Source organism: Capra hircus, chromosome 5 (genome assembly GCF_001704415.2).
Source record: "Capra hircus breed San Clemente chromosome 5, ASM170441v1, whole genome shotgun sequence".
NCBI lineage: Eukaryota > Metazoa > Chordata > Mammalia > Artiodactyla > Bovidae > Capra > Capra hircus.
The window spans coordinates 89,161,613-89,185,119 of record NC_030812.1 but is presented as its reverse complement, the minus strand read 5'-3'; the positions used below and the strand labels follow the sequence as shown (position 1 = coordinate 89,185,119).

The 23,507-nt window shown below is 37.5% G+C and overlaps 1 protein-coding gene across 6 annotated transcripts in view; it reads left to right on the top strand.

The window, feature by feature from the left end:
- The window catches only part of PLEKHA5 (pleckstrin homology domain containing A5), a 260,333-nt gene that overhangs the window by 222,891 nt on the left and 13,935 nt on the right, over window positions 1-23,507 (top strand). For 4 of the 6 annotated variants that reach the window (XM_018048414.1, XM_018048418.1, XM_018048416.1 and 1 more), the window contains 6 exons: window positions 10,864-10,965; window positions 13,817-13,928; window positions 14,827-14,873; window positions 15,653-15,841; window positions 16,661-16,778; window positions 22,067-22,185. In XM_018048414.1, the coding sequence (XP_017903903.1) occupies window positions 10,864-10,965; window positions 13,817-13,928; window positions 14,827-14,873; window positions 15,653-15,841; window positions 16,661-16,778; window positions 22,067-22,185 (687 nt within the window). The remainder of the gene's footprint in view (window positions 1-10,863; window positions 10,966-13,816; window positions 13,929-14,826; window positions 14,874-15,652; window positions 15,842-16,660; window positions 16,779-22,066; window positions 22,186-23,507) is intronic. The other 2 variants (XM_018048419.1, XM_018048417.1) reach the window with 1 other exon arrangement.

The following is a 23,507-nucleotide window of genomic DNA, read 5'->3' as shown; positions in this document are numbered from 1 at the left end:
TTAATTATACACTGGCATATATAGATATTTTAAGAATTTAATATCCTTGCAGTTGTGATCTCCTTGAAATCAGAACCATATCTTATTCACCTTTGTAACTCTAGCATTCAGCAATATAGGATGTGCGTTAAAAATGTGATAAATTGGGGACTTACTGTCGGTCCAGAACAATGCAGGGGATGTGGGTTCAATCCCTGATCAAGGAACTAAGACCCCACATTCCGCAGGGCAAGTGAGCCTGCACCACAACGAAAGATCCTGCATGACACAACTAAGACCCACTGCAGCCAAATTAAAAAACTGTGATGAATGAACTGAATGACTTACCCAGCATTATAAAGCCAACTGAATGCAGTGCCTCCTAGAGGTCAACTCCAGGTCTTCTAGCCATAACCCTGAAGCCTTAGGTCTACATAGCTTTTTATAGTATCATCATAAAGAAATGTTATCTACAAGGAAGTAGTCATTTAGTGCATCAGTGATGGGTAGGATTTGGAAGAAAGGTGAAGTGAAGGGCAGCCCATACAGGACAAAACGCTCTGAATTATAGCTGACAGATGAGAATGTGAAGGGCATATTTGGAGAAGCAAGAAATAGAACTGAGTAGCTGGCTGGAATCGAAGCTGGGAAATACGAGATAAGGAAGGGAAAGAGGGGTTAAGCTGTCAGTGCCAAGTTAATGAAAAGCTTGGGATTTGTATGACAGTCTGAGTCAAATCAAAATTAAGTTGGAAACTATTTCACAATTTGGTGTCTGTGATAAAAAGTTTTAGAGGTATATAGTGTTTAATTGAACTATTATTTCTTCCCTTACCAAATAGGTTTCGTAACTTAAATCTCATCTGTAGGCTCTCTCCCAAGATACCTCCAGTCCTGATGGAAGTTTATCAGATACGTTCAAAGAAATAATCATTTTTGAGTATCTCACTTTCTGGTTGTTACCGCATATGATCACTTTGCTGGGATTTTTTTTTTCCTTCGCCTTTAGCGTTATTCACTGGTCATTTATAAACTCTCAATATGTTCTTCTAAGACAGGTCTTAATGCATAGACTACAAACTGTTATCCATGCCTTCAAGTACACATATTCATATTTGTAGCTTAGGGCTACAAATGGTTGGAACTCACTGGATGTTGACAAGGCTTAAATTATATCTCTGCCAAGAGAATCCCAAAGGATTCCTCTGATTCTTTAACAGTTGATTTTGGGGCATTGGTTCCAATCCAGGTCCTGAGATATAAAAGATATGAGGTATGATGTTAGAACAGAGCTTTGATCTTCTCACCTGGTTGGCCACTGAGGTATTAAAACCAAGATTTAATCCATGCCAAACATGTAAAGCAGTGTTGCCTATGTGTTTAATTCTTGATGCAGTTTCTCTTCTCTCTAAATCCTATCCAACACACACACACACACACATACTCATGCATGAGTGTGCTTTAAATTTAAAGCACATGATGTCTTTGTGTGCTCTCCTGGCCTCTGCTTCTTTTTTTCTTTGTTTTTAATTTTTTTTTAACTTTATTCTACTCCTTTTTGACCTAAGCCTAATTAGTAGGAAGGATCATTGTAACAGTCAGTTATCCCTTGAAAATTGTCAGCATGTCGCTGTCTTAGTTTGGGTTTTTTCTGAAAGCAGAGCCGGGGATGAGGACCTGGGAGCTGTTTCCAGGAAACGAAAGTGATGGAGGAAGTGTGGAGAATGAGTCGGGGCGGGGTGTGGGGAGTGGCCGGGAGAAGAGCCAGCGGAGGTTCACTGCTGAGTTGGTCGCCACTGTGGACTAGTAGCGACCCTCTGAGGAAATGAGCTAAATATTTCTAGATTTCCCACTGAGAGGTGGGGAGGCTGGGCTGTCTCTTACTCCTTGGTCGCAGTTGCCCCGGAGTCCTTAATTCACCGGCATTTCCAAAGTGCCCTAGTTGATTGACCATCAACACTGGCACACGTGGAGTTGACCGCAGTGCCTTGAAATCAGGTGAGCAGAGGGCTAAGCATCTGCTCCAGTCACCTTTTTCAGGAAGTTTACATTTAGGCTTCGTCTCTGATTGTAAAAGAAATATTCTGATGCTGTATTCACTCAGCAGCGTTGCCTTTATTCTTTCTGACAGCTAAAGGAGCCAGGTAAAGCAGATGCTCTTCACATGCCTTAGATGAGAATTTAGGGTTCATCCAGTAATGGTAGCAAAGTTACGTACAGATATTATCTGGTTTGATCCTTAAGCAGATACTGTGCAAAATAGCTGTAATAATTGTCTCCATGTTATTTTCATTCTCATTACCTCCACTGCACAGATGAAGAAGCAACTCAGGTTCATGGAGGTTAAATGACTTCCAAAGTGACATAACCAATTAAAAACAGATCAACACCTAAATCCAGGACTTTGAAGATTTTTTTTTTCAATGTGGACCATTTTTAAAGTATTTATTGAATTCGTTGCATTACTGCTTCTGTTTTATGTTTGGATTTTTTTGCCTTGAGGCATGTGGGATTTTAGCTTCCTGACCAGGGATCAGACCCCCATCCCCTACAGTGGAAGGTGAAGTCTGAACCCCTGGGCCACCAGGGAAGTCCCTAGGATTTTTTAATTCTTGGACTTCTGTATTTTCTACTCCACTTTACTCTTTGTAGTTACATAATTTGTAATTTCTGGAACATGGAATCAAATCTAGATTCTCTTAATCAAACATTTACAGTCAAAATTCCATGGTTCAATCCTGGGTTTTGGCACCAAAGAAATACATGACCAAGTAAATAAAAATAAAGTTGGAATTTAAAGAAAAGAACTATAAAGCCCCCCAGTCATCCTGAATCATGCTAGTAGATGGCTTATGCATTTATCCACAGCAGAATAGGACCAATATATGAATAGTAGTAAACATTGTGAGTATTTCTGGAGCAGTTTATTGGGTGCCAGATTCCATTATAAGTGTTTTCACACATAGTTAAGCCATTTAAGAACCCTTTCACAGGGGTACTATTACTACTGTGTTAAAAATGGAAAAATGAAAGAGAGATTGCCCAGAGTTACAGTGAAGGAGCATTTTGTATAGACTTCCAGTAACTTTAAATTTATGTTCTAGACCAGATTCTGCATGGGAGGGACTTAAGTCAATGGAGACTTTAGACTAGAAGGATAAAGTTTAACGGGCTGGGGAAGAGGACAGATAACCCACCTTGAAGAGAAGCGTGCACTTGAAATCTTCATCTTCTCATTCTCCATATCACACAGAGCTGCTGAGAATTATAGTTATAGCAAAATGTGGTTTTTTTTTTAATGAATCTATTGACGTACATGGATTGTCATGAAGTACACTTTGAAAGATTTCATGATGATTTTTAAATACACTGGTTGTTTCATGATTGTAATACAACATCCTAGAAACAGAGGCAGCCAGGGGTGATAAACCTCCTGAAATGCTGCAGTGGAAAGTACCCAGCAACACTCGTGAGGTTGGGGGAATAAAAAATCAAGTCTGAATCTCAGCAAACCTCAGCATCTAACTACGAGTTTATAGGAAACATAGAAAACAGAAGCACAAGCTAAACAATACCACAAGAATTCAGTTAACAGAATCTAACATGGGAGAAATTCTATAGAACAAGTGACCCATTCTCTTCAACAAATAAGTAGCAAAGGAATAGACAAGGAGATTGTTACAGTTTAAAATATTTTTTAGGACTTCCCTGGTGGTCCAGTGGTCAAGAATATGCCTGCCAACGCAGGGGACACAGGTTCAGTCCCTGGTCTGGGAAGATTCCAGAGCTCTGAGCCCTTGCTCTAGAGCCTGTGTTCTGCAGCAAGAGAAACCAGGACAGTGAGAAGCCCGAGCACCACCACTATAGAGCAGCCCCTGCCGGCCGCAGCTGGAGAAAGCCGCACAGCCATGAAGAGCCAGCACAGCTAAAAATAAAGAAAATAACTTTTAAAATACATTTTTAAAGTAATACATGTGTGTGTTCAATCGCTCAGTTGTGTCTGACTCTTTGAGAACCCGTGGACTGTATGTAGCCCTTCAGGCTCCTCTGTCCAAGGGATTTTCCAGGCACGGATACTGGAGTGGGTAGCCATTCCCTTCTCCAGGGGATTTTCCCAACCCAGGGCTTAAACCCAGGTCTCCCGCATTGCAGGCAGATTCTTTACCATCTGAGCCAACAGGGAAGCATATTAGTTATTAAAATTCATTAGAATTTGTCTGTTATCTTTTTCATTTTTGTTTCTTTTCTGAGGTGTTTATAAATGAAACCATATAATCTCTGGTACTTGCTTTGAAATGATCCCATGGGGATGGAAAATGGATTCTATAGATGAAACCAGATTGATCATGTATTGATAACTTTTGCATTTGGGTGCTTGTTGGCTACCTTTGTCTTTATTTGGAAATTTCCCTTGTACATATCTGAGGAGGATTAACTGCTAACAACGGGGGAGCATATTAGATCTTTTCTTGTGTTCTATTCTACTTTTATTATTAGAAAAATTCATTATATCTTCAATTTGTACAATAAAAAGCAACCATTTTCTTTGAGATAGAATATTATTTTGTTTCAAAGAGAAGATTAGAGGAGAAACTAAATATATGAGTTGAAGATTATAACTAGCCAGTAAGTTAAAGATTATAAGTAGCCAAAAAAGTAAAATGACTAATTGTTATCATAAACTAGATATTTAAAATTAAAGTAGCTCCGTAATTACCTGATTTAGTTGAACCTCACTTTATATAGTTTGAATTTGTCTCTTGTAACATCTTTTTAGGTTTAAAAAAGCCAATATACTAGTTATTATTAGCTAGTATAATAAGATATGTTATGTGTTTAGTAAGTAGTGATTTTTATCTCTGATGCAGTTATATACTAAGGCAAGTATAAAATCATTTAAAATATTATTTTTAAAAAAATTATTCAAATTCTAAACACATTGTTAATATCTATGCCAACAAATCTCTACATCGTGAAGGTAAAACTGAAATTACATTAACCTTATTTTGATTAATCTCAAAAATCAACTAGTTCTGATACCCAGTTGACAGAATTGTTATCATTGGGTAGTAATAGCCAAAATTAATATTTTTTGTGCCTAATCACTGAAACATAATGGTAAATTTAAATTGTTGTTTGCTGTTTAGTTGCCGAGTCAGGTCTGACTCTCTTGCAACCCCATGGACTGTAGCCTGTCAGGCATGTCTGTCCATGGGATTTTTCTTCCATGTGCCATTTCCTTCTACAGAGGATCTTCCTAACCCAGGGATTGAACCCACAACTCCTGCATTGCAGGTGGGTTGCTGTGCTACCAGGGAAGCCAGATTTAAGTACTGCAGTATTTTAATTTTCCAAGGGTAGTTGTGGACATTAATCTGTAATATTTAAACATGAAGAATTGTTGGAGCTTAAGAAGCTAATTTTTTTGTTGTTCAGTTGCTAAGTCATGTCCAACCTTTTGCAACCCCATGAACTGAAGCATGCCGGGCTTCCCTGTCCTTCACTGTTTCCTGGAGTTTGCTCAAACTCATGTCCTTTGTGTCAGTGATACCATCCAAGCATCTCATCCTCTGTCGCCTCCTTCCTCTCTTGCCCTCAGTCTTTCCCAGCTTAATGAGTCGGCTGTTTGTGTGTATCATATTGTATAACTATCCCCATGGGTAGATTTTGTTATAAATTGCCATTGGTTCTGGACAAGGAAACGAAAGTTCTTATTATATTAAAAACTTGGAAATGAATCATCAGTCTTAAACCCTTCTTAATAAAGCTCGCAATATGGTGCTGCTGTGGCTCTGTAGTTACATATTAAAATTCTCTTTCATCTCTTGTTGATAGTCTGGGGTTTCATTGCCTCTGAATGTTGCAGACCTACTGAAACTTTGGGTTTTTTTCCCCCTACAGTAGCCAAGTCTTATCTCAGTATAGACTATAAAGAAGTAACCACTATTACAGTTTACTTGTTGCATGCCATAAACTTAAACTGAGTCAAATTTTTAAAAGTTTTCTGCCATCCTTGCAGCAAGTCCACATAGGCACGTGCGCTTTGTTTTTAAACCTTTGTTAGAGTAGAACATTTTCAGAAAAATACACAGATTAACCGCACAGACATGGCCAACATCTTTATCAAGGCATTGCATTTTAATGGGATGCTTTCTTCTCCATGACTGCCTCCTCCCCCAAAAAAGTGACTACCTGACTTTTCAACTATATATTAGGTTTGCCTGTCTTGGACTTTGTTAAAGTATAACCATATAGGATATACTATTTGGCTTCTCTTAACATTATGAGGTTCATCCATGTGGTTCTAAATCACAGGATTTCTCTCATCCTCTTAACTATATGGCTTGAAAAGTCCAGGTCTTTATTGAAAACACTGCTGTGTTTCCTGACTTGCGCCTGTGATTTTAAGATAATTGTATATGTGCAACTCATCACCCCTTTTAATTGCCTTAATGTACCTAGATATTATCTTCTTGACAAAAAATGCTAATGTCACATTTAAAGATTTTAACCTTGTACTCCGATAAGCCACAAACTCTTTAATGAAACGCTTGGCCAGGTGTTGGGAGGACTGATATGGGGCCAGTGCTGCCCTGTTGCTGGCTGCTTCCCATTGACTTGTGTTACTACTCACATGTAATCATGCTGAAGGAGCCCAGAGGGAAAGGCAGAAACAGGTACAGCAGGATAATGGTGCTGGTACAGTGGAACGGCAGGACTCTCCAGGTTAGGGAAATTCAAACTATATTGTGTTACCTCACCCCTAGAATATTAGGAAAGTAGGCTGCCTGTAGATCTCTGTTTTTTATGTGAAGGACAAGAATTCCCCACCATCCTAAAATGTTCTTGGATTTAGTTGCCTCTGTAGCAGCTTTGGGCTTCCAAGGTGGCTCAGTGGTAAAGAGTCTGCCTGCCAATGCAGGAGTCACAGGAGATGCGAATTCAATCACTGGGTCAGGAAGATCTCCTGAAGGAGGAAATGGCAACCCACCCCAGTATTCTTGCCTGGAGAATCCCATAAATAGAGGAGCCTGATGGATTACAGTTCACGGGGTTGCAGAGTCAGACACAACTGAGCATCTGAGCGCACATGCAGCAGCTTTGGTCTCCCTCTGAACTTTTCTACAAAAGAGGTTCTCTGTCTGCCTGGCAATGCCATCTCCTTACATTGCTGGACTGCCACTGAGTCTGTTCAGTTGCTTAGTTGTGTCTGACTCTTTGCAGCCCCATGGACTGCAGCATGCCAGGCCTCCCTGTCCATCACCAACTCCCGGAGGTTACCCAAACACGTGTCCATTGAGTCAGTGATGCCATCCAACCATCTCATCCTCTGTCGTCCCCTTCTCCTCCTGCCCTCAACCTTTCCCAGCATCAGGGTCTCTTCCAGTGAGTCAGCTCTTCGCATCAGGTGACCAAAGTATTGGAGTTTCAGCTTCAACATCCGTCCTTCCAATGAACACCCCAGACTGATCTCCTTTAGGATGGACTGTTGGATCTCCTTGCAGTCCAAGGGACTCTCAAGAGTCTTCTCCAACACCACAGTTCAAAAGCATCAATTCTTCAGCACTCAGCTTTCTTCACAGTCCAACTCTCACATCCATACATGACCACTGGAAAAGCCATAGTGTTGACTAGACGGACCTTTATTGACAAAGTAATGTCTCTGCTTTTTAATATGCTGTCTAGGTTGGTCATAAGTTTCCTTCCAAGGAGTAAGCGTCTTTTCGTTTCATGGCTGCAGTCACCATCTACAGTGATTCTGGAGCCCAAAACAATAAAGTCTGCCACTGTTTCTTCATCTATTTCCCATGAAGTGATGGGACAAGATGCCATGATCTTACTTTTCTGAATGTTGAGCTTTAAGCCAACTTTTTCACTCTCCTCTTTGATTTTCATCAAGAGGCTCTTTAGTTCTTCTTCACTTTCTGCCATAAGGGTGGTGTTATCTCCATTTCTGAGGTTATTGATATTTCTACTGGCAATCTTGATTCCAGCTTGTGCTTCATCCAGCCCAGCGTTTCTCATGATGTACTCTGCATAGAAGTTAAATAAGAAGGATGACAATATACAGCCTTGACGTACTCCTTTTCCTATTTGGAACCAGTCTGTTGTTTCATGTCCAGTTCTAACTGTTGCTTCCTGACCTGTATATAGGTTTCTCAAGAGGCAGGTCAGGTGGTTTGGTATTCCAGTCTCTTTCAGAATTTTCCACAGTTGTGATCCACACAGTCAAGGACTTTGGCATACTCATTAAAGCAGAAATAGATGTTTCTCTGGAACTTTCTTGCTTTTTCAATGATCTATCGGATGTTGGCAATTTGGTCTCTGGTTCCTCTGCCTTTTCTAAAACCAGCGTGAACATCTGTAAATTCACGGTTCATGTATTGCTGAAGCCTGGCTTGGAGAATTTTGAGCATTACTTTGCTAGTGTGTGAGATGAGTGCAATTGTGAGGTAGTTTAAGCATTCTTTTGCATTGCCTTTCTTTGGGATTGTGATGAAAACTGACCATTTCCAGTCCTGTGGCCACTGCTGAGTTTTCTAAATTTGCTGACAGCACTTTCACAGCAGCATCTTTTAGAATTCCATCACCTCCACTAGCTTTGTTCATATCATGGCATCCGGTCCCATCACTTCATGGCAAATAGATGGGGAAACAGTGGAAATAGTGCCTGACTTCATTTTTTTAGACTCCAAAATCCCTGCAGATGGTGATTGCAGCCATGGAATGAAAAGACGCTTACTCCTTGGAAGGAAAGTTATGACCAACCTAGACAACATATTAAAAACCAGAGACATTACTTTGTCAACAAAGGTCCATCTAGTCAACACTATGGCTTTTCCAGTAGTCATGTATGGATGTGAGAGTTCAAGTATAACGAAAGCTGAGCACTGAAGAATTGATGCTTTTGAACTATGGTGTTGGAACAAAACTTGAGAGTCCCTTGGACTGCAAGGAGATCCAGCCAGGTCATCCTAAAGGAGATAAGTCCTGGGTGTTCATTGGAAGGACTGATGTTGAAGCTGAAACTCCAATACTTTGGCCACCTGATGCGAAGAACTGACTCATTTGAAGAGACCCTGATGCTGCGAAAGACTGAGCTTGGGAGAAGGGGACAACAGAGGATGAGATGGTTGGATCGCATCACTGACTCAATGGACATGAGTTTGGGTGAACTCTAGGAGTTGTTGATGGACAGAGAGGCCTGGCATGCTGTGGTTCATGGGGTCGCAGAGTTGGATACGACTGAGCAACTGAACTGAATTGAACTGTACTTTCACAGCATCATCTTTTAGGATGATGAGTCTGTTACCCTTATTTTATCCTCCCTGACAATGTATTGTGAGCACTTGTAGAATTATTCTGTATTAAACAGATGACATGTGGTTAAGGATTAAGTATGAAAGTTTTCTCTCTGATTTGAGGTTTAGAGATAGTTTTATTTTCCCCAAAGAAGAAAAGTATAGGTGGGTAGTACCTCTGTCAAGTCTCTACAAGCAGGATTCACTGTGTTAGTTAGCTGAACTAGGTTCATTTGTTGTTGTTCAGTTCCTAAGTTGTGTCCAGCTCTCTGTGACCTATGGACTGCAGCACACCAGGCATCTCTGACCTGCACTATCTCCCAGAGTTTGCTCAAACTTATGGCCATCAAGTCGGTGATGCCATCCAACCATGTCATCCTCTGTCGACCCCTTCTCCTCCTGCCTTCAATCTTTCCCAGCATCTGGGTCTTTTCCAGTGAATTAGCTCTTCGCATCAGGTAGCTGAAGTATAGCAGCTTCAGCTTCAGTCGTTCCAATGAATATTCATGGTTTATTTCCTTTAGGATTGGGCTTCCCTGGTGGCTCAGAGGTTAAAACATCTGCTTGCAAGGCGGGAGACCCTGGTTCAATCCCAGGGTTGGGAAGATCCCCTGGAGAAGGAAATGACAACCCACTCCAGTATTCTCGCCTGAAGAATCCATGGACGAGGAGCCTGGTGGGCTACAGTCCACGGGGTCACAAAGAGTCAGCCACGACTGACGACTTCACTTTTCCTTTAGGATTGATTGGTTTGATCTCCTTACAGTCCAAAGGACTCTAAAGAGTCTTCCAGCACCACAGTTCAAAAAGCGTCAATTCTTTGGTGCTCAGCCTACATTATGGTCCACTCTCACATCAATACATGAGTACTGGAAAAGCCATCACATAGCTTTGACTATATGGATCTTTGTCGGCAAAGTGATGTCTCTTGCTTTTCAGAATGCTATCTAGGTTTGTCATAGCTTCTCTTCCAAGGAGCAAGTGTCTTTTAATTTTGTGGCTGCAGTCACCATTTTCATTAATTTTGGAGCCCAAGAAAGGAAATCATTACATGACTGTATATTTATTCTAAGTAAATTCATGTCAAGCTTCCTGTGTTATTGAAAATCTGACATGCTAAAAATACAGCCTATTATTGTTTTTATTTCTGGGCAAATGTTAATCACGACAGATAAGAAAATATTTTACTTATGCCTCTTCTGCATTTTAAGAAACCACTTTCAAGAAAAAATTAATGTATTGTCATGAATAAAATAACATATTTTCTCCAAATAAACCTCTTTAGAGCCTACAATCAACTGAGTATTTTGACGTCATGAATGAATAAATAATATAAAGTGTGTTTGTTTGAGTTGTTTGAGGGTTATTTTTGTTTGTTTTTGATTTTTTAAGTGAAATTTGAATACAGCAGCACAATAATAAATAATTCAGTTGCTCAGCATTCTCCTTAAATTGAGCTAAATGAGAGGAAAAAAGGGGAAATGAGTTATAACATGTTGTACTTTGCCCATTATTGATTACAAGAGTGATAACACACCAGCACATTTTCTCCGTGAAAGTAATTAAAGCCCTTCGATTTTAGGAACTGGAACGAGCGTGGAGAGAATATGATAAGTTAGAGTACGACGTAACTGTTACCAGGAACCAGATGCAAGAGCAGCTGGATCGCCTCGGTGAAGTTCAGGTACAGAATTATAATAAGTTTACTTTGTTCTAACTGGCTTTGACTGGTACTGTGCAATCCATCTTGTTGGATTCACTCACAGCTTCAGCATTTGTTGCATAATTAGCTACCTAACATCTGGATTTCGATACTTTCAATGATAGGAATCTTACTGTGTCACAAAATAGCCCAGCCCTCATTGTCTAAAAGCTCTTTATCCTGTCGAGGACATAGTGAGCCCCAGGGTGTACTGTGCTCCTCGCTGTCACTTGCCATTGAAGTAGCAAATTATTGTATCTATTCTATTTTAAATCCCTCTCTTTTATCAAACTGTTTTAGCCCATTATCTTGACTGCTATATTAATTAGAATAGGGGAAGATGTGGCAACTTTTGGCATAAAGAATCTAATTTTGTGTATAGGTAGATAGGGAGCCAAGGTCCAGGTGTTTGTTTTCTTGTCTGTAAACTGACAATAATAATAGCTGTCTTAAAATATTACCCTGGGGAATGGAGATTATATATGTTTGAAAAAATAATAAAGTCACTTCATACTTGTGACCCTATGTAAATTTAATCATTTGCATTGGAATCCCAGTGGACTGAACAATTCAATATAATAAATAGATAGTAAGGCTGACATAGAAAGTCACCTGTCTTCTATGCATGCTATCCAAAATAGAATCACTAAACCACATGTAGTTTTTAGGCCCGTCAGTGTTGCTAGTGTAGTTCTTGGGCATTTGCAGTGTTGCTAGGAATTTTTAATTATCTAAATTTAAGTAGCCAGGTGTGGTTGTGACTTCTGTTTTGTACACTGAAGTTACTAAATGCAATATTAAAAAAGTGGTAAATATCTAAAATATAACCAAGGGATCAGTAAACTTTATCTGTAAAAGGCCAGATATTAAAGACTTTAGATGTTACAAGTATATACACTCTGCCACAAAATCTTTGGTACTTGGGATTTTTAATAACCCCTTAAGAGTAAGAGTATAAAGTTAATTTTTAGGCCATAGGCCATAAAAAAGAAGCTGTGAACCAAAGCAGTTTGCAGTCCTGATTAACCTAATAAAAAAGGTTCACGAAAATTTAGGAGAAGGAAATGGCAACCCACTCCAGTATTCTTGCCTATAAAATTCCATGGACAGAGGAGCCCGGCAAGCTATAGTCCATGGGGTCGCAAAGAGCTGGCCACGACTGAGCACATGAATATTTAATTAGTATAGGACGTGAGAGAAGACCTGAATAAATGGAGAGGTATTAATAGTTATACTGTGTTGTCGCTGACCTGATTTAACCTTATCAGGATGAAATTGTTCCCATAAGCATAATTCTATTCCAACCAGATTTCCAGAAAAGAAAATCACAAAATGGTTCTATATTTTTAAGGTATAATAAAGATCACAAGTAGTTAGACATTTTTTTAAAAAAAATGAAAAACTAGGAGGCACATCTTATGAGAAGTAGCGTTGCACGTATAACCTTAGGCCAGTTACATATGCCTCAGTTTCCACTCAGTAAAATAAAAATAATACTAGTATCTAGCCCTGTTGGGTTATTATGATGGTTAGATGTGTTGATTTTTTTTTAAGCACTTAGAATAGAACCAGGCAAATAAAACATACTATATATAAAACATATATAATTATTTGTTAAATACATGAGTAAACAATGAAAACCACATAGGAAACTTGGAAAACGACATACTAGGAAGAAGTATCTTGAACCTTTAAAAATTCAACAAGTTACTTAACTAGATTTGTGGAAAACTTTTTCATTTTGGTTTGGAGAAACAGAAATGCATTAGCAAAATAGACAAAGAACGTGAATAGTTTTAATTGATAGAAAACTTAATAACACAGTTTGCTAACAAGTGTTTGAAAAGTTGGTCAGTGTAACTAGGAACCAGAGAAGTGCAAAATAAAATAAAAATTAGGTTTTCATTAGACCCCTTTCAGATATACAGAAATATGTATTATTTTAAATTATTGCAAAAATAATACATATTCTGTATGTGCAATTGTCTGATTTGTGTAGTTTATATTCCCTCTCACAAGTCTTTATTGGTATTCACATTTCAGGGCTAGCATAATCATGACAATTTTCGTACTTATTACCTGTTTCTTTTTAAGTTATAGTCCTAAAAATTATATTTATTGTTTTACTATTTATCAATGAGTCATAGAGTTTTGTTAGAATCTTACCAATATTATCTTATTTTGGCTTCAATTAGAGTATTTAGCCTAAGGTCATGAAATGGGGTATTAGAGGTAAAAAGAAGTAGATACAACTTTAGGTTGGAATGAAAATGGCAATAATAAAATGGCAAACTGAAAATTTGTCCTGAAAATTCTTTTCAACTCTATCAGTCAAAACTCTTCAAAATATATTCTGTAAATTGCCCTTTCTTTTTTGGCATTTCTCTATGTTCTAGAACTTAGGAAGCTAAAATACTTTCCTTTTTTTCCCCCTAAAAATGTTTTGTTTAATTTGAGGTTGGTGAGTTTCTGTTCTGTTGTGTTTTTGTGTTGTTTTGTTGGTTTTGGTTTAGGGGAAGTTCCCCATTTTTAGTCCCATGTAGTCAGTATTCCTTCCCAATTGTAAATAATGCAACACAATGCTTATTGAAAAAATGTGAAATAGTGTACCATGTAGGTGTGAAATATTAAATTTTTCTTTTTCTGCTTTCTTTCTTTTATCATCGACATTGCAAAACTGAGAAGGATACACAGATTATATTAAATAGTCTCAAACGTAATCCACTGTGGTTCTCATTGTTTAGATATGTAATTAGTGGAATTTACAGCTGTATCTCATGATTTCTCTCACTCTCGCCGCCCTCATGTGTGGTCTACCCATTTTTACGGATAGACTGAATCAGCAGGAATTCAGCGTGCACAAATTCAGAAAGAACTCTGGAGAATTCAGGATGTCATGGAAGGACTGAGTAAGCACAAGCAGCAGAGAGGCACTTGGGAAACAGGTACATTAGTTTCGTCTTTTATTCTGCACTAATTGACCATATTATTATATCAAAATGGAATGACATGCAGAACTGGATTTCTCTTGTTATTTTACTAGATTTTTGGCATTAAGAAACAGGTACTTTGTAATAATGAATTAGTACCCAAGTTTATATGTAATATAGAAAGCAAAAGTTCTCCCAGCCACACTCAGACAAAAACAAATCATTGTTTTGTGTCTGTAATTGTAAACACACACAATATTTTGGTTTGAGTAGTTTTTTCCCCACAATAGAAAGTGCTGTTTTTCGTCAGTATGCTTTTTTCTCCTTAACAACACAGTATAGTAACAGCTGTGTAAAAATACATTGTATAGGTAAACTGTAATTTATCAATTTCACTGTTGATGAACAGTGTATTTTTTTCAGTAGGTTGCTTCCAGTAGGTTGTTGGTGGGTTGGTTGAGGGTTCTTTTTGTTTTTCTTTGATATAATGAACATTACTGTGTACATGATAAACACACATGCTAGTACTAATGGAGTCTAGAAAATGAGAAATAATTTTACATTTTTCATTTTGATAGGTACAGCCAAATTTCCCTCCTAAAAGATTGTATCAAATCATACTTAAACCAATTGTATTTGAGAAAACCCATTTGCCTGTACTGTCATTTAAATTAGATATTTCAGTTTGTATTTTTAAGGTAATGAGTTTTTAAATTTATTTTATTGAAGTATAGTGGCTTTATTTGTTAATTTCTACTGTATAGCAGTGTAATGGGTTTTAAATTCAGAAAACGTTAATGAACGGGGGGTTAGAAACTAAAGCCTTTGTTGAAATGGAATTGTTCCTTTTTCCTATAGATTTAAGAAGGTATGTTTAGTGTTAAGTAGTTATAGTTTACATTTTTTTTAATAGGTATGATAGGATCAAAGCCTTTCTCAACAGTTAAGTACAAAAATGAGGTAAGTTTGGATTGTTTCTCTAACTATAATTATTTTAATTTATAATTAAAACATGAATTAGAATTTACTCATAATAAAAATGTTTTCTAAATATATCTGTTATTGTCTTAATCTTGAAATTTCACTGGTTCAGTAATTTGGTGCTTTTAATGAGTGTGATCTTCTTCCCTTTTTTTAATGCAAAAAAATTTGAATCACCACTTTTTATCTATGTTAGAACTTTAACATTGTCATACTTTTTCTAATCTAAGTAATTTGAGTATTTATTTATCATTGTTTGGTGTATTTTTTAAAGTATATGAGATAACTGATAGTTGGCTGTGTATCATGCATACCATAAAGAAATTACAGCTATAAAGAGATACTGTCAACCTAGTTGAAAGCATCTGTTGTCTTGAATTTTGTATAAAAGTCAACCAAAAAGAAATGGCTTTTTTTCTCTCTTAAATTTACCTAAACAAAGTGGAGCAAGATTTTTAAAATTAATTCTTCTATTTTTAAAATGAAATATAGTAGTTTCATAAATTTGTTTTGATGTTGAGCTTCAGAGTAAAGCTAACCTATGGTTACCGAAAAAATGAGATGCAACCAAATTTTAAACCCAGTTATTGGCTATCATAAACATTTTTGGTTTTACTTTTTGATATGAGACTCTTGACTTGGCAGTGTCCCTTTAATTTTCTTAAAGTGAATGTAAGTTAACTTACCATTGCAAAGAATTTCGATATACTTAATTCAATATGCTTATCTAAATAAGGTGACTATTCTACAATCTTTAGGAAGAGGAAGTAGTCCCACCTCGTCCTCCACTTCCTCGGTCCTATGACTTTACAGACCAGCCTCCCATAATCCCCCCTCTGCCCAGTGATAGCAGCTCCTTGCTCTGTTATAGCAGGGGCCCAGTCCATCTGCCCGAAGAAAAGAAGATTCACCAAGTTCAAGGATATCCAAGAAATGGATCCCATTGTGTAAGTGGCTGCAATAGCCACAGAGCAATCAATTGTACATCTCCTCATTTTTCCCAACAATTTATTTTTGACTCAATCTTTTCTTTTTATTATTATCAGTACTTTTGTGTTCATATATAACATCGTCTGTGTTTTTCCTGTTTTAGTTTTATGTTGCTTATTTTGTCATTTTTCCCCCCACAGTTTTAATATTTCATAGTTTGTTGCTTTTCATGAATATTTTCATCAAGTGGTTATGTTGCATGTGTTTAAGGAGCCATGTTTTAAATCTAGCATTTCAGGATATTGGAGGCACAGTGATATCTTTAAATCAGAAAGATGCAAGGAAGAAAAAGATTCTTATCAGGAACGATGAAAAGGCTGGGATGTGGGCAGTTCAGTATAGGAAAACCGTTAGAGCATTTGGACATTGCCAACGAGAGACATTACCCGTGGGAACTAGAAAAAAGCTTAGAGGTTAAGTAAGTGTATTAAATGTAATAAGCAAGGAGAAGAGAACAAGAAAAAAAGAAATAGGGTTAATTGAGTTAATATGATATAATTATTTTCAGACTTTAGTTATACTATGATAAAAATGTTCTGATGACTTTGTCCTTAAGAGGAATATTCTTAATTTTAAAACCAAAAGATAAACTGGTTAAAAATCTTCCAAAGTCTTTTTTTTCCCTATCCTAATTATAACATATATATTAATTGATTTATACCCAATATAGCCGACTGAGGCTTTTGATTGTTAAGAGTGTGAGTTTTTGGAGGTAAACATTTTTTAAAAGACTTTTACCTTTTTTTTTTTTTGTAATTACACATCTTTCTTTCAAGGGTCCAGATTATAGACTCTACAAGAGTGAGCCAGAATTAACAACAGTGGCAGAAGTTGATGAGTCTAATGGAGAAGAAAAATCAGAACCTGCTTCGGAAATAGAAACTTCTGTTAAAGGTCAGCATTTGTGATATGTCTTATCTCCTATGTTTTTCAGACATTTTAGAAACAAATTCAGTTTGCATGCTGACAGAGTGCATATGCGAGCCCACAGTCCCTTATTTGAAACCTGTGGAATTTGACGAGTTTCTGAATTTAGAAGTTTTCAGATATTGGGACAATAATATGACCCATAAACTGTATATTGTAAAGTCACCTTCTCTGCTAGGAATCTCCCTTTTTAAACACAGTAATATTTTTGGACTATTCATCCTTTGTGGGATAAAGACAAAAACTTCATGTCAGTTCAGGTGAGGTTTTATTGAGAAATAAGTTTATGTCAAACTTGTGAAAAACTTTTTATTTCCTAACCTGACACTTTATTTTTTGGTTTTTACTCTTTCAAAATTATACATAGAAGAGTAGGAATAAGACAGACTTTTATACAATTTCTATAAAAGTAAATTCTATGACATAATGCTTATTTTTCTGTGTATACTCTGATTATCTTTTAATACTTACTTATTTGGCTGTGCTGAATCTTAGTTGAAGTATGTGGTATCTAATTCCCTGACCAGGGATCAAACCTGGGCCCCCTGCATTGGGAGCTCGGAGTCTTAGCTGCTGGACCACCAAGGAAGTCATCTGATTATTTTTTAATGCTAGTCATTCTTTAAGAAATCAATATTATTTTTTTTTTAAAAAAAGGATAGAGAGGGGGCTATTTAGGAAAAAGACAGAAAAAAACAGATATATTACAGTACTTGAACTTTGAGTTGATCATGGTCTAAAAGAAAAGCTCTAAAGACATTCTTTGGAGAATAATGGACATTTGCATAGGTTCTAGATACTGCCTAATGATGCTGTGAGACGGTGGTTATTTAGGAGATATAGTAAGTGAATTCTGAAACACTTAGGAGTAAAATATCTGACTTACTTTCAAAAATGTTTTACCAAAAAAATCTGTTAGTGATAAATACTCTAGAATGTGGGGTTTTTCAGAAAAGTAATTTCTGATCATCATAACTTTCTAGTCAATTTTTTTAAACCTGCTAGAGGGTCACAAAGTAAATTTTGAACCATATGAAATGGTAATATTCACATAGTTTTTTCCATAATTGGAATATTTTTCAAGGTTTTCTAATGTCAGTGGTTTTCTTTTTTCCCATTAGAAAAATACTGCTATCTTTAAAAGTTAATATCTATACACCTTTCTCATTCAAATCATATCTTCTCATTGAAAGTCTTTGTTAACTTTCTCTTTTCACAGAACAAATTTAAGTTAAAGAGTCACAGTCTTAGTCCTTACCATATTGTTGCATATAGTTATAAATATGCAGGAATTATCAGACAGCAAACAAAAGTAAATGTTTTTGGTAACTAGATATCCTGGCCAATCCTCCCACAAACAGGGATTATAAAAGCTGCTTCAGGGACTTCCCTGGTGACCCAGTGGCTCAAACTCCACAGTTCCGATGCAGGGAGCCCCAGTTCACTCCCTGGTCAGGGAACTAGATCTTACATGCCATAACAAAGAAGTTGCATGCCACAACAAATCTTCAGATCCCAAGCTCCACAACCAAGGGACTTGGTGCAGCCAAAAAAAGAGCTAGTTCAGGAACTTCCTGGTAGTCCAGTGGCTAAGACTTTGTGCTCCCAATGCAGGGAGCCTGGGTTTGATCCTTGGTCGGGGAACTGGATCCCACATGCTGCAACTGAGTTCACATACTGCCACTAAAAGATCCCGCATGCTGCAACCAAGACCTAGCACTTTTATATAAAAGCTGGTTCATATCACTTAAATTTTTTGAGAAGCTTCAACAAGTTAAAGAAAAGTAAAGAAAGGAATGTTCAGGTGGAAAATTACGTGAAGGGTGGTTCATTAGTCTAGGCTTCCCTGGTAGCTCAGATAGTAAAGAATCCACCTGCAGTTCAGGAGACCTGGGTTCTAGCCCTGAGTGGGAAGATCGCATGGTTACCCACTCTAGTATTCTTGCGTGGAGAATTCCATGGACAGAGGAGCCTGGTAGGCTAACAGTCCATGGGGTCACAGAGTCAGGCACAACTAAGTGACTAACACATACATCATTAGTCTACTCAGACCACCGTAACAAAATACTATAAAACAAGTGCTTGTTTTGTGGGGGTTTATTTGTTTGTTGGTTTTGTTTTGCATATTTGGCTGTGTTGGGTCTTAATTAAGGCATGCAGGTTCAGTTAGCCCCGAAGCATGTGGGATATTAGTTCATGGAGCAGGGATTATTATGCCCAGAGTCCGAGTTCCCAAAACTGAGAGAATAAGACGTCCACGGCAATGCAAAAGCATAAAGGGGTTTTATTGCCAGCTCGAGCCAGGGCTCCCGTCTCATCCAGCGCAGTGGAGTCTTGACGAGAGCCCCGAGCCCAGATTTACAGCAATATTTATAAGTTTAGAACAAAGACAGGGAGTTGGCAAGGGTTGATTGGCTGCAGGGGTTTCCTGGTATTTACTGATTGGCCAGTCATCATCTTTCTGATTGGCCAGAGTTACCATCCCCGGAAGCCCCGGAAGCATGACTCAGGGATTATTTTTGGCCTAGTGCACCTCTCTGAGCCTGTCATGGCTCTGGTGAGGTTGTAACAGGATCAAACCCATGTCCTCTGCATTACAAGGTGGATCCTTAACCCCTGGACCACCAGGGGAGTCCCACCAAGAGCTTTACACAACAGACACTTGTTCTTACAGTTCTGCAGGCTGAAAGATCAAGTTCTGGGAAGGTTTTCTAACTTTTTATTTTGTATTGGGGGTGCAGTTGATTAACATACAATGTTGTGATAGTTTCAAATGAACACAAAGGGACTCAGCCAGCCATACTCCCCTCCCACCCATGCTGCCACAGAGCACTGAGCAGAGGCCCCTGTGCTATAGAGTCCTTGTTGGTTACCCATTTTAAGTGTGGCAGAGTGTACATGTCCGTCCCAAACTCCCTAGCTATTCCTTTCCACCTCCCTTTTCCTGGGTAACCATAAGTTCATTCTCTTAAGTCTGTGAGTCATAACAACCTCCTTTTATGTCCACAACATAAAGGGGCTAGGGTTTCAGCAGGAATTTTAGGAAGATCACTTCAGTCTATAGCAAGAGGCATCCAGGAAGTTACTAAGTGGAGCATGAAAGCCAGCTTTCACTTTGTGACAGGATAAAGCTCAGAGCATGAACATATTAGCAGTCTGCTAGGAGACCCAGTCAGATAAAGTTGGGACCCTGTGAGGGGTATACTCTTAGTGAAAACTGATTAATTTGGTTTCATCAAAATTTAGAACTTTTGCCCTTCAGAACAGGAGAAAAAATTACCAATACATACACCTGACAAAACCCTTGTATCCAAAATATATAAACAACCCTTGTAAATCAATAATAAACAACCCAGTGCAGGCATATAAGCCTTGGAGAGCTAACAAATAAGGTATACAAATGACCAGTAAGCACATGGAAAAGTTTACAACTTATTGATCATAAAAGAATTGCAGTTTTAATGCAAATAAAAATCACAATGCACACCATCTAAAATGACTGAACTTAAAAAACTGACTGACTACCTAGTGTTGGTTAGGATGTGGACCAGCTGAAATTCACACCTATTTCTGAGGTGGTCGAAGATAAAACAATAGTCCAGCAGCTTCTTATAAAGTTAAACATGCAGTTATCAAACTTAGGAATCCTATGTATCTACCTAAGAAAAATGAAAATATAACTCCTCACAAAGACTTATTCAAGGGTCTTTAAAGCAAGCTTTAATTCATAGTAGATGAAAACTGGAAGCAGTCACATGTCTGTCAAGAAGAGTATGGATAAACAAATTTTAATACTCTTAAGCAAAAAACTCATAGATATATTTACTCATAAAAACTGTACTGTCTGAAATATGTTCTCTCAAAGTTTTTCCTCATTTAAAATTTGGGTTTTTTTTTTTTAAGTGTAATCCTAAAAATAAAAAAAATTTTTTAATTTAAAAAAGTATAATAGGCTCTTATCTGAATAAATTGTCTGAAGTATACAGATCAATTACAGTGTAGTTTATATTTTACCACATGACTTAAAATAGAGCTATTAAAAATGGATTGCTGTTGTAAAGCAGTTATCCTTCAATAAAAAAAAGAAATGGACCATTGACTGGCACAACAGAAAAGTCTTTTGTTTGCTTTATAAAATTACTTGTAACATAGCAGTCCAGCTCTTCACATTCTCAAATATACAATTCTCATAAACACACAGTTACATAATATTTCGCCTTGATTCAGCTGCAGATTGTTTGGTTCTTAACCTATAGGGACCGTGAATGGTTGACCACTATCTGGTTTTAGTGGGAAAAATAAGATTTCATTTTTCTGTTGATACTTAGTTCATGACGTTAGTGAGCCCCAAGAGAGTGATTTTTTTTTTTTTTCAACAAACCATCAAGATTTGATTAATTCCTTCCTTTACTTGTGTCCTCCGTGGACAACAGTGCACATCTGCTTAAACAAGACAACTATGATACAAGCGAATACATTTTCTGTCAACTGACCACTAGCTTTTATTGTTATGTTAATGATTTTGTGTCTACAGCTGTGTGTTGTTTTCTAATTATAAAAGTAGTACATATTCATTCTAGAGATTTTCAGAAATGGGAAAGAAAAGTTAACTTCAATTGCCTATAGTTAACTTCCCTTAACATTGTTAGTAGATTCTTTATTGAAGTAGTGCAGTGTGATTGAAAGAGATCAAATGAAAATGAAGGACATTTAGGTACATGACTACCTTTCGACAATAACTTTGCTAATCTGCGTGAGGGGATTAGATTAGGGTACTTTCAGCCTCTGAAAATAATTGTAAATATTTCATGAAGAAGGAGAGCAACAACAGGAAAAGCAGAAACCCCAGCCATGATGCTGCTGAGCTATATGGATGTGAAGAAGTCCATTAACCCAGAAACTGCATTTCTTTACCTTCTTGTCTTTACAGAGTTGTTGTGAAGATATATGATCCATTGAATGTTACTGAATTTTTATAATGTTTTAATGTCATCTGTTATAGTCAGTAGAACTTTGTTTCTAAATCTAACCCTAAATTTGTCTGGTTAGCATCATTGCTGGTTTATAGATAAAATGACTAATGAAGGGTTGTTAATGTTTCCTTATCTCTTTTCAAACAATAAATTTGCATTCTAATTTTAAAAGTCTCAGAAACTGAATAGATCAGTGAGAGAGAGTGTCATGTGAATATGTTTTAGAGAGAGCAGTGTCATGTGAAGATGTTTTATAGAACTTACTGCTCTTTTTACTTTTAGGTTCCCACTTTCCTGTTGGAGTAGTCCCTCCAAGAACAAAATCACCAACACCTGAATCTTCGACAATAGCCTCATATGTAACGTTAAGGAAAACTAAGAAGATGATGGATTCAAGAACGGTATTTAACTATCCATTAATTTCTAGAAGGATTCTGAAACCTATTTATTGCCACATTTATGTACGTTTTAATTTTAGGGGATTGTTTTGGAAATTTTTTTTGGCGTACCCCGCAGCTTGCAGGATCTTAGTTCCCCAACCAGGGATCAAACCCATGGCCCGTGCAGTGGAAGTTCAGAGTGCTAAGCACTAGACCACCAGGGAATTCCCATCAAAACTTTTTTTTTACGTATTCTAAGAAAAAATTAGCAATCTTAATTTCTAAAATTCCATTCAGGGAATTAGCACCTCAGGAAGCCCTGGGGGTGCAGTGGTACCATGCGCCACCAGGCATGGCGCCTGCCCATACAGGCGATGTGGGTTCAGTCCCTGGGTTGAGAAGATCCCCTGGAGGAAGAAATGGCGACCCACTCCAGTATTCTTGCCTGGAGAATCCCATGAACAGAGGAGCCTGGCAGGCTACAGCCCATGTGGTCACAGAGTCAGACACGACTGAAGTGATTTAGCAGCCACACAGTTGGCATCTCAGAGGACAAGCCTAATTTAGGTTTTCTTTGCTCAGACTCCACATGGAGCCTTTAGTGACCAGTTTGTGAAATCTGTTCTCAGATAGCTAGCTGCTCCTTGATACCTCTAAGAATTTCCTTAAGAGAGTGATAAACACATTCTGTGATCAGACAAGCTGATGGATTTACAAGCCAGCCTGAGTTTTCAGGGCCTTTCTGCTGTGGGAGATTTAGACTTTGCTAGTCCTCTGGTTACAATGAGAAATGTGAATTAAGAATGAGAAGGAAATCCTCTATTTTTCACACTTTCATCTAAGATCCATTTAATTCAAACTGACTTTACACCAGTCTAACCTTGGTTTTCTTGGGAAGATTCCCAGAGGATTTAACTCACTTCCCCAAGTACTCTCTCGAAATTTGGACTGCGAAAGAACTTTCACTTTTCACCTTTTTTTAAAACTTTTCATCTTTATAAATTCTATTTATTTGGTATGAGATAACTTAAAATGATAAGAAAAGACTGAAAAGTACAACAAATGATGATGATTCTTGAAAGATACTAAAGTACAAGCACAACGTATATCCCCCAAATTCTGACAGATTTATATATAAGAAATATAATGGTTCTGTAATACTATTGTTCGTAGAGTTAGGCATTTTTTTAGATTAAAAGGGTGTTTTCTTTGAAAATAGTAATGTAAACAGGAAAAAAAAACTTAAAATGCATGTTGAGAACAAACAGAAAGATATTAGTGGATTTATATTATTCTATAACTATCTTTTTAAAAAATAATAACTAACTTAAATACTGGGGCTT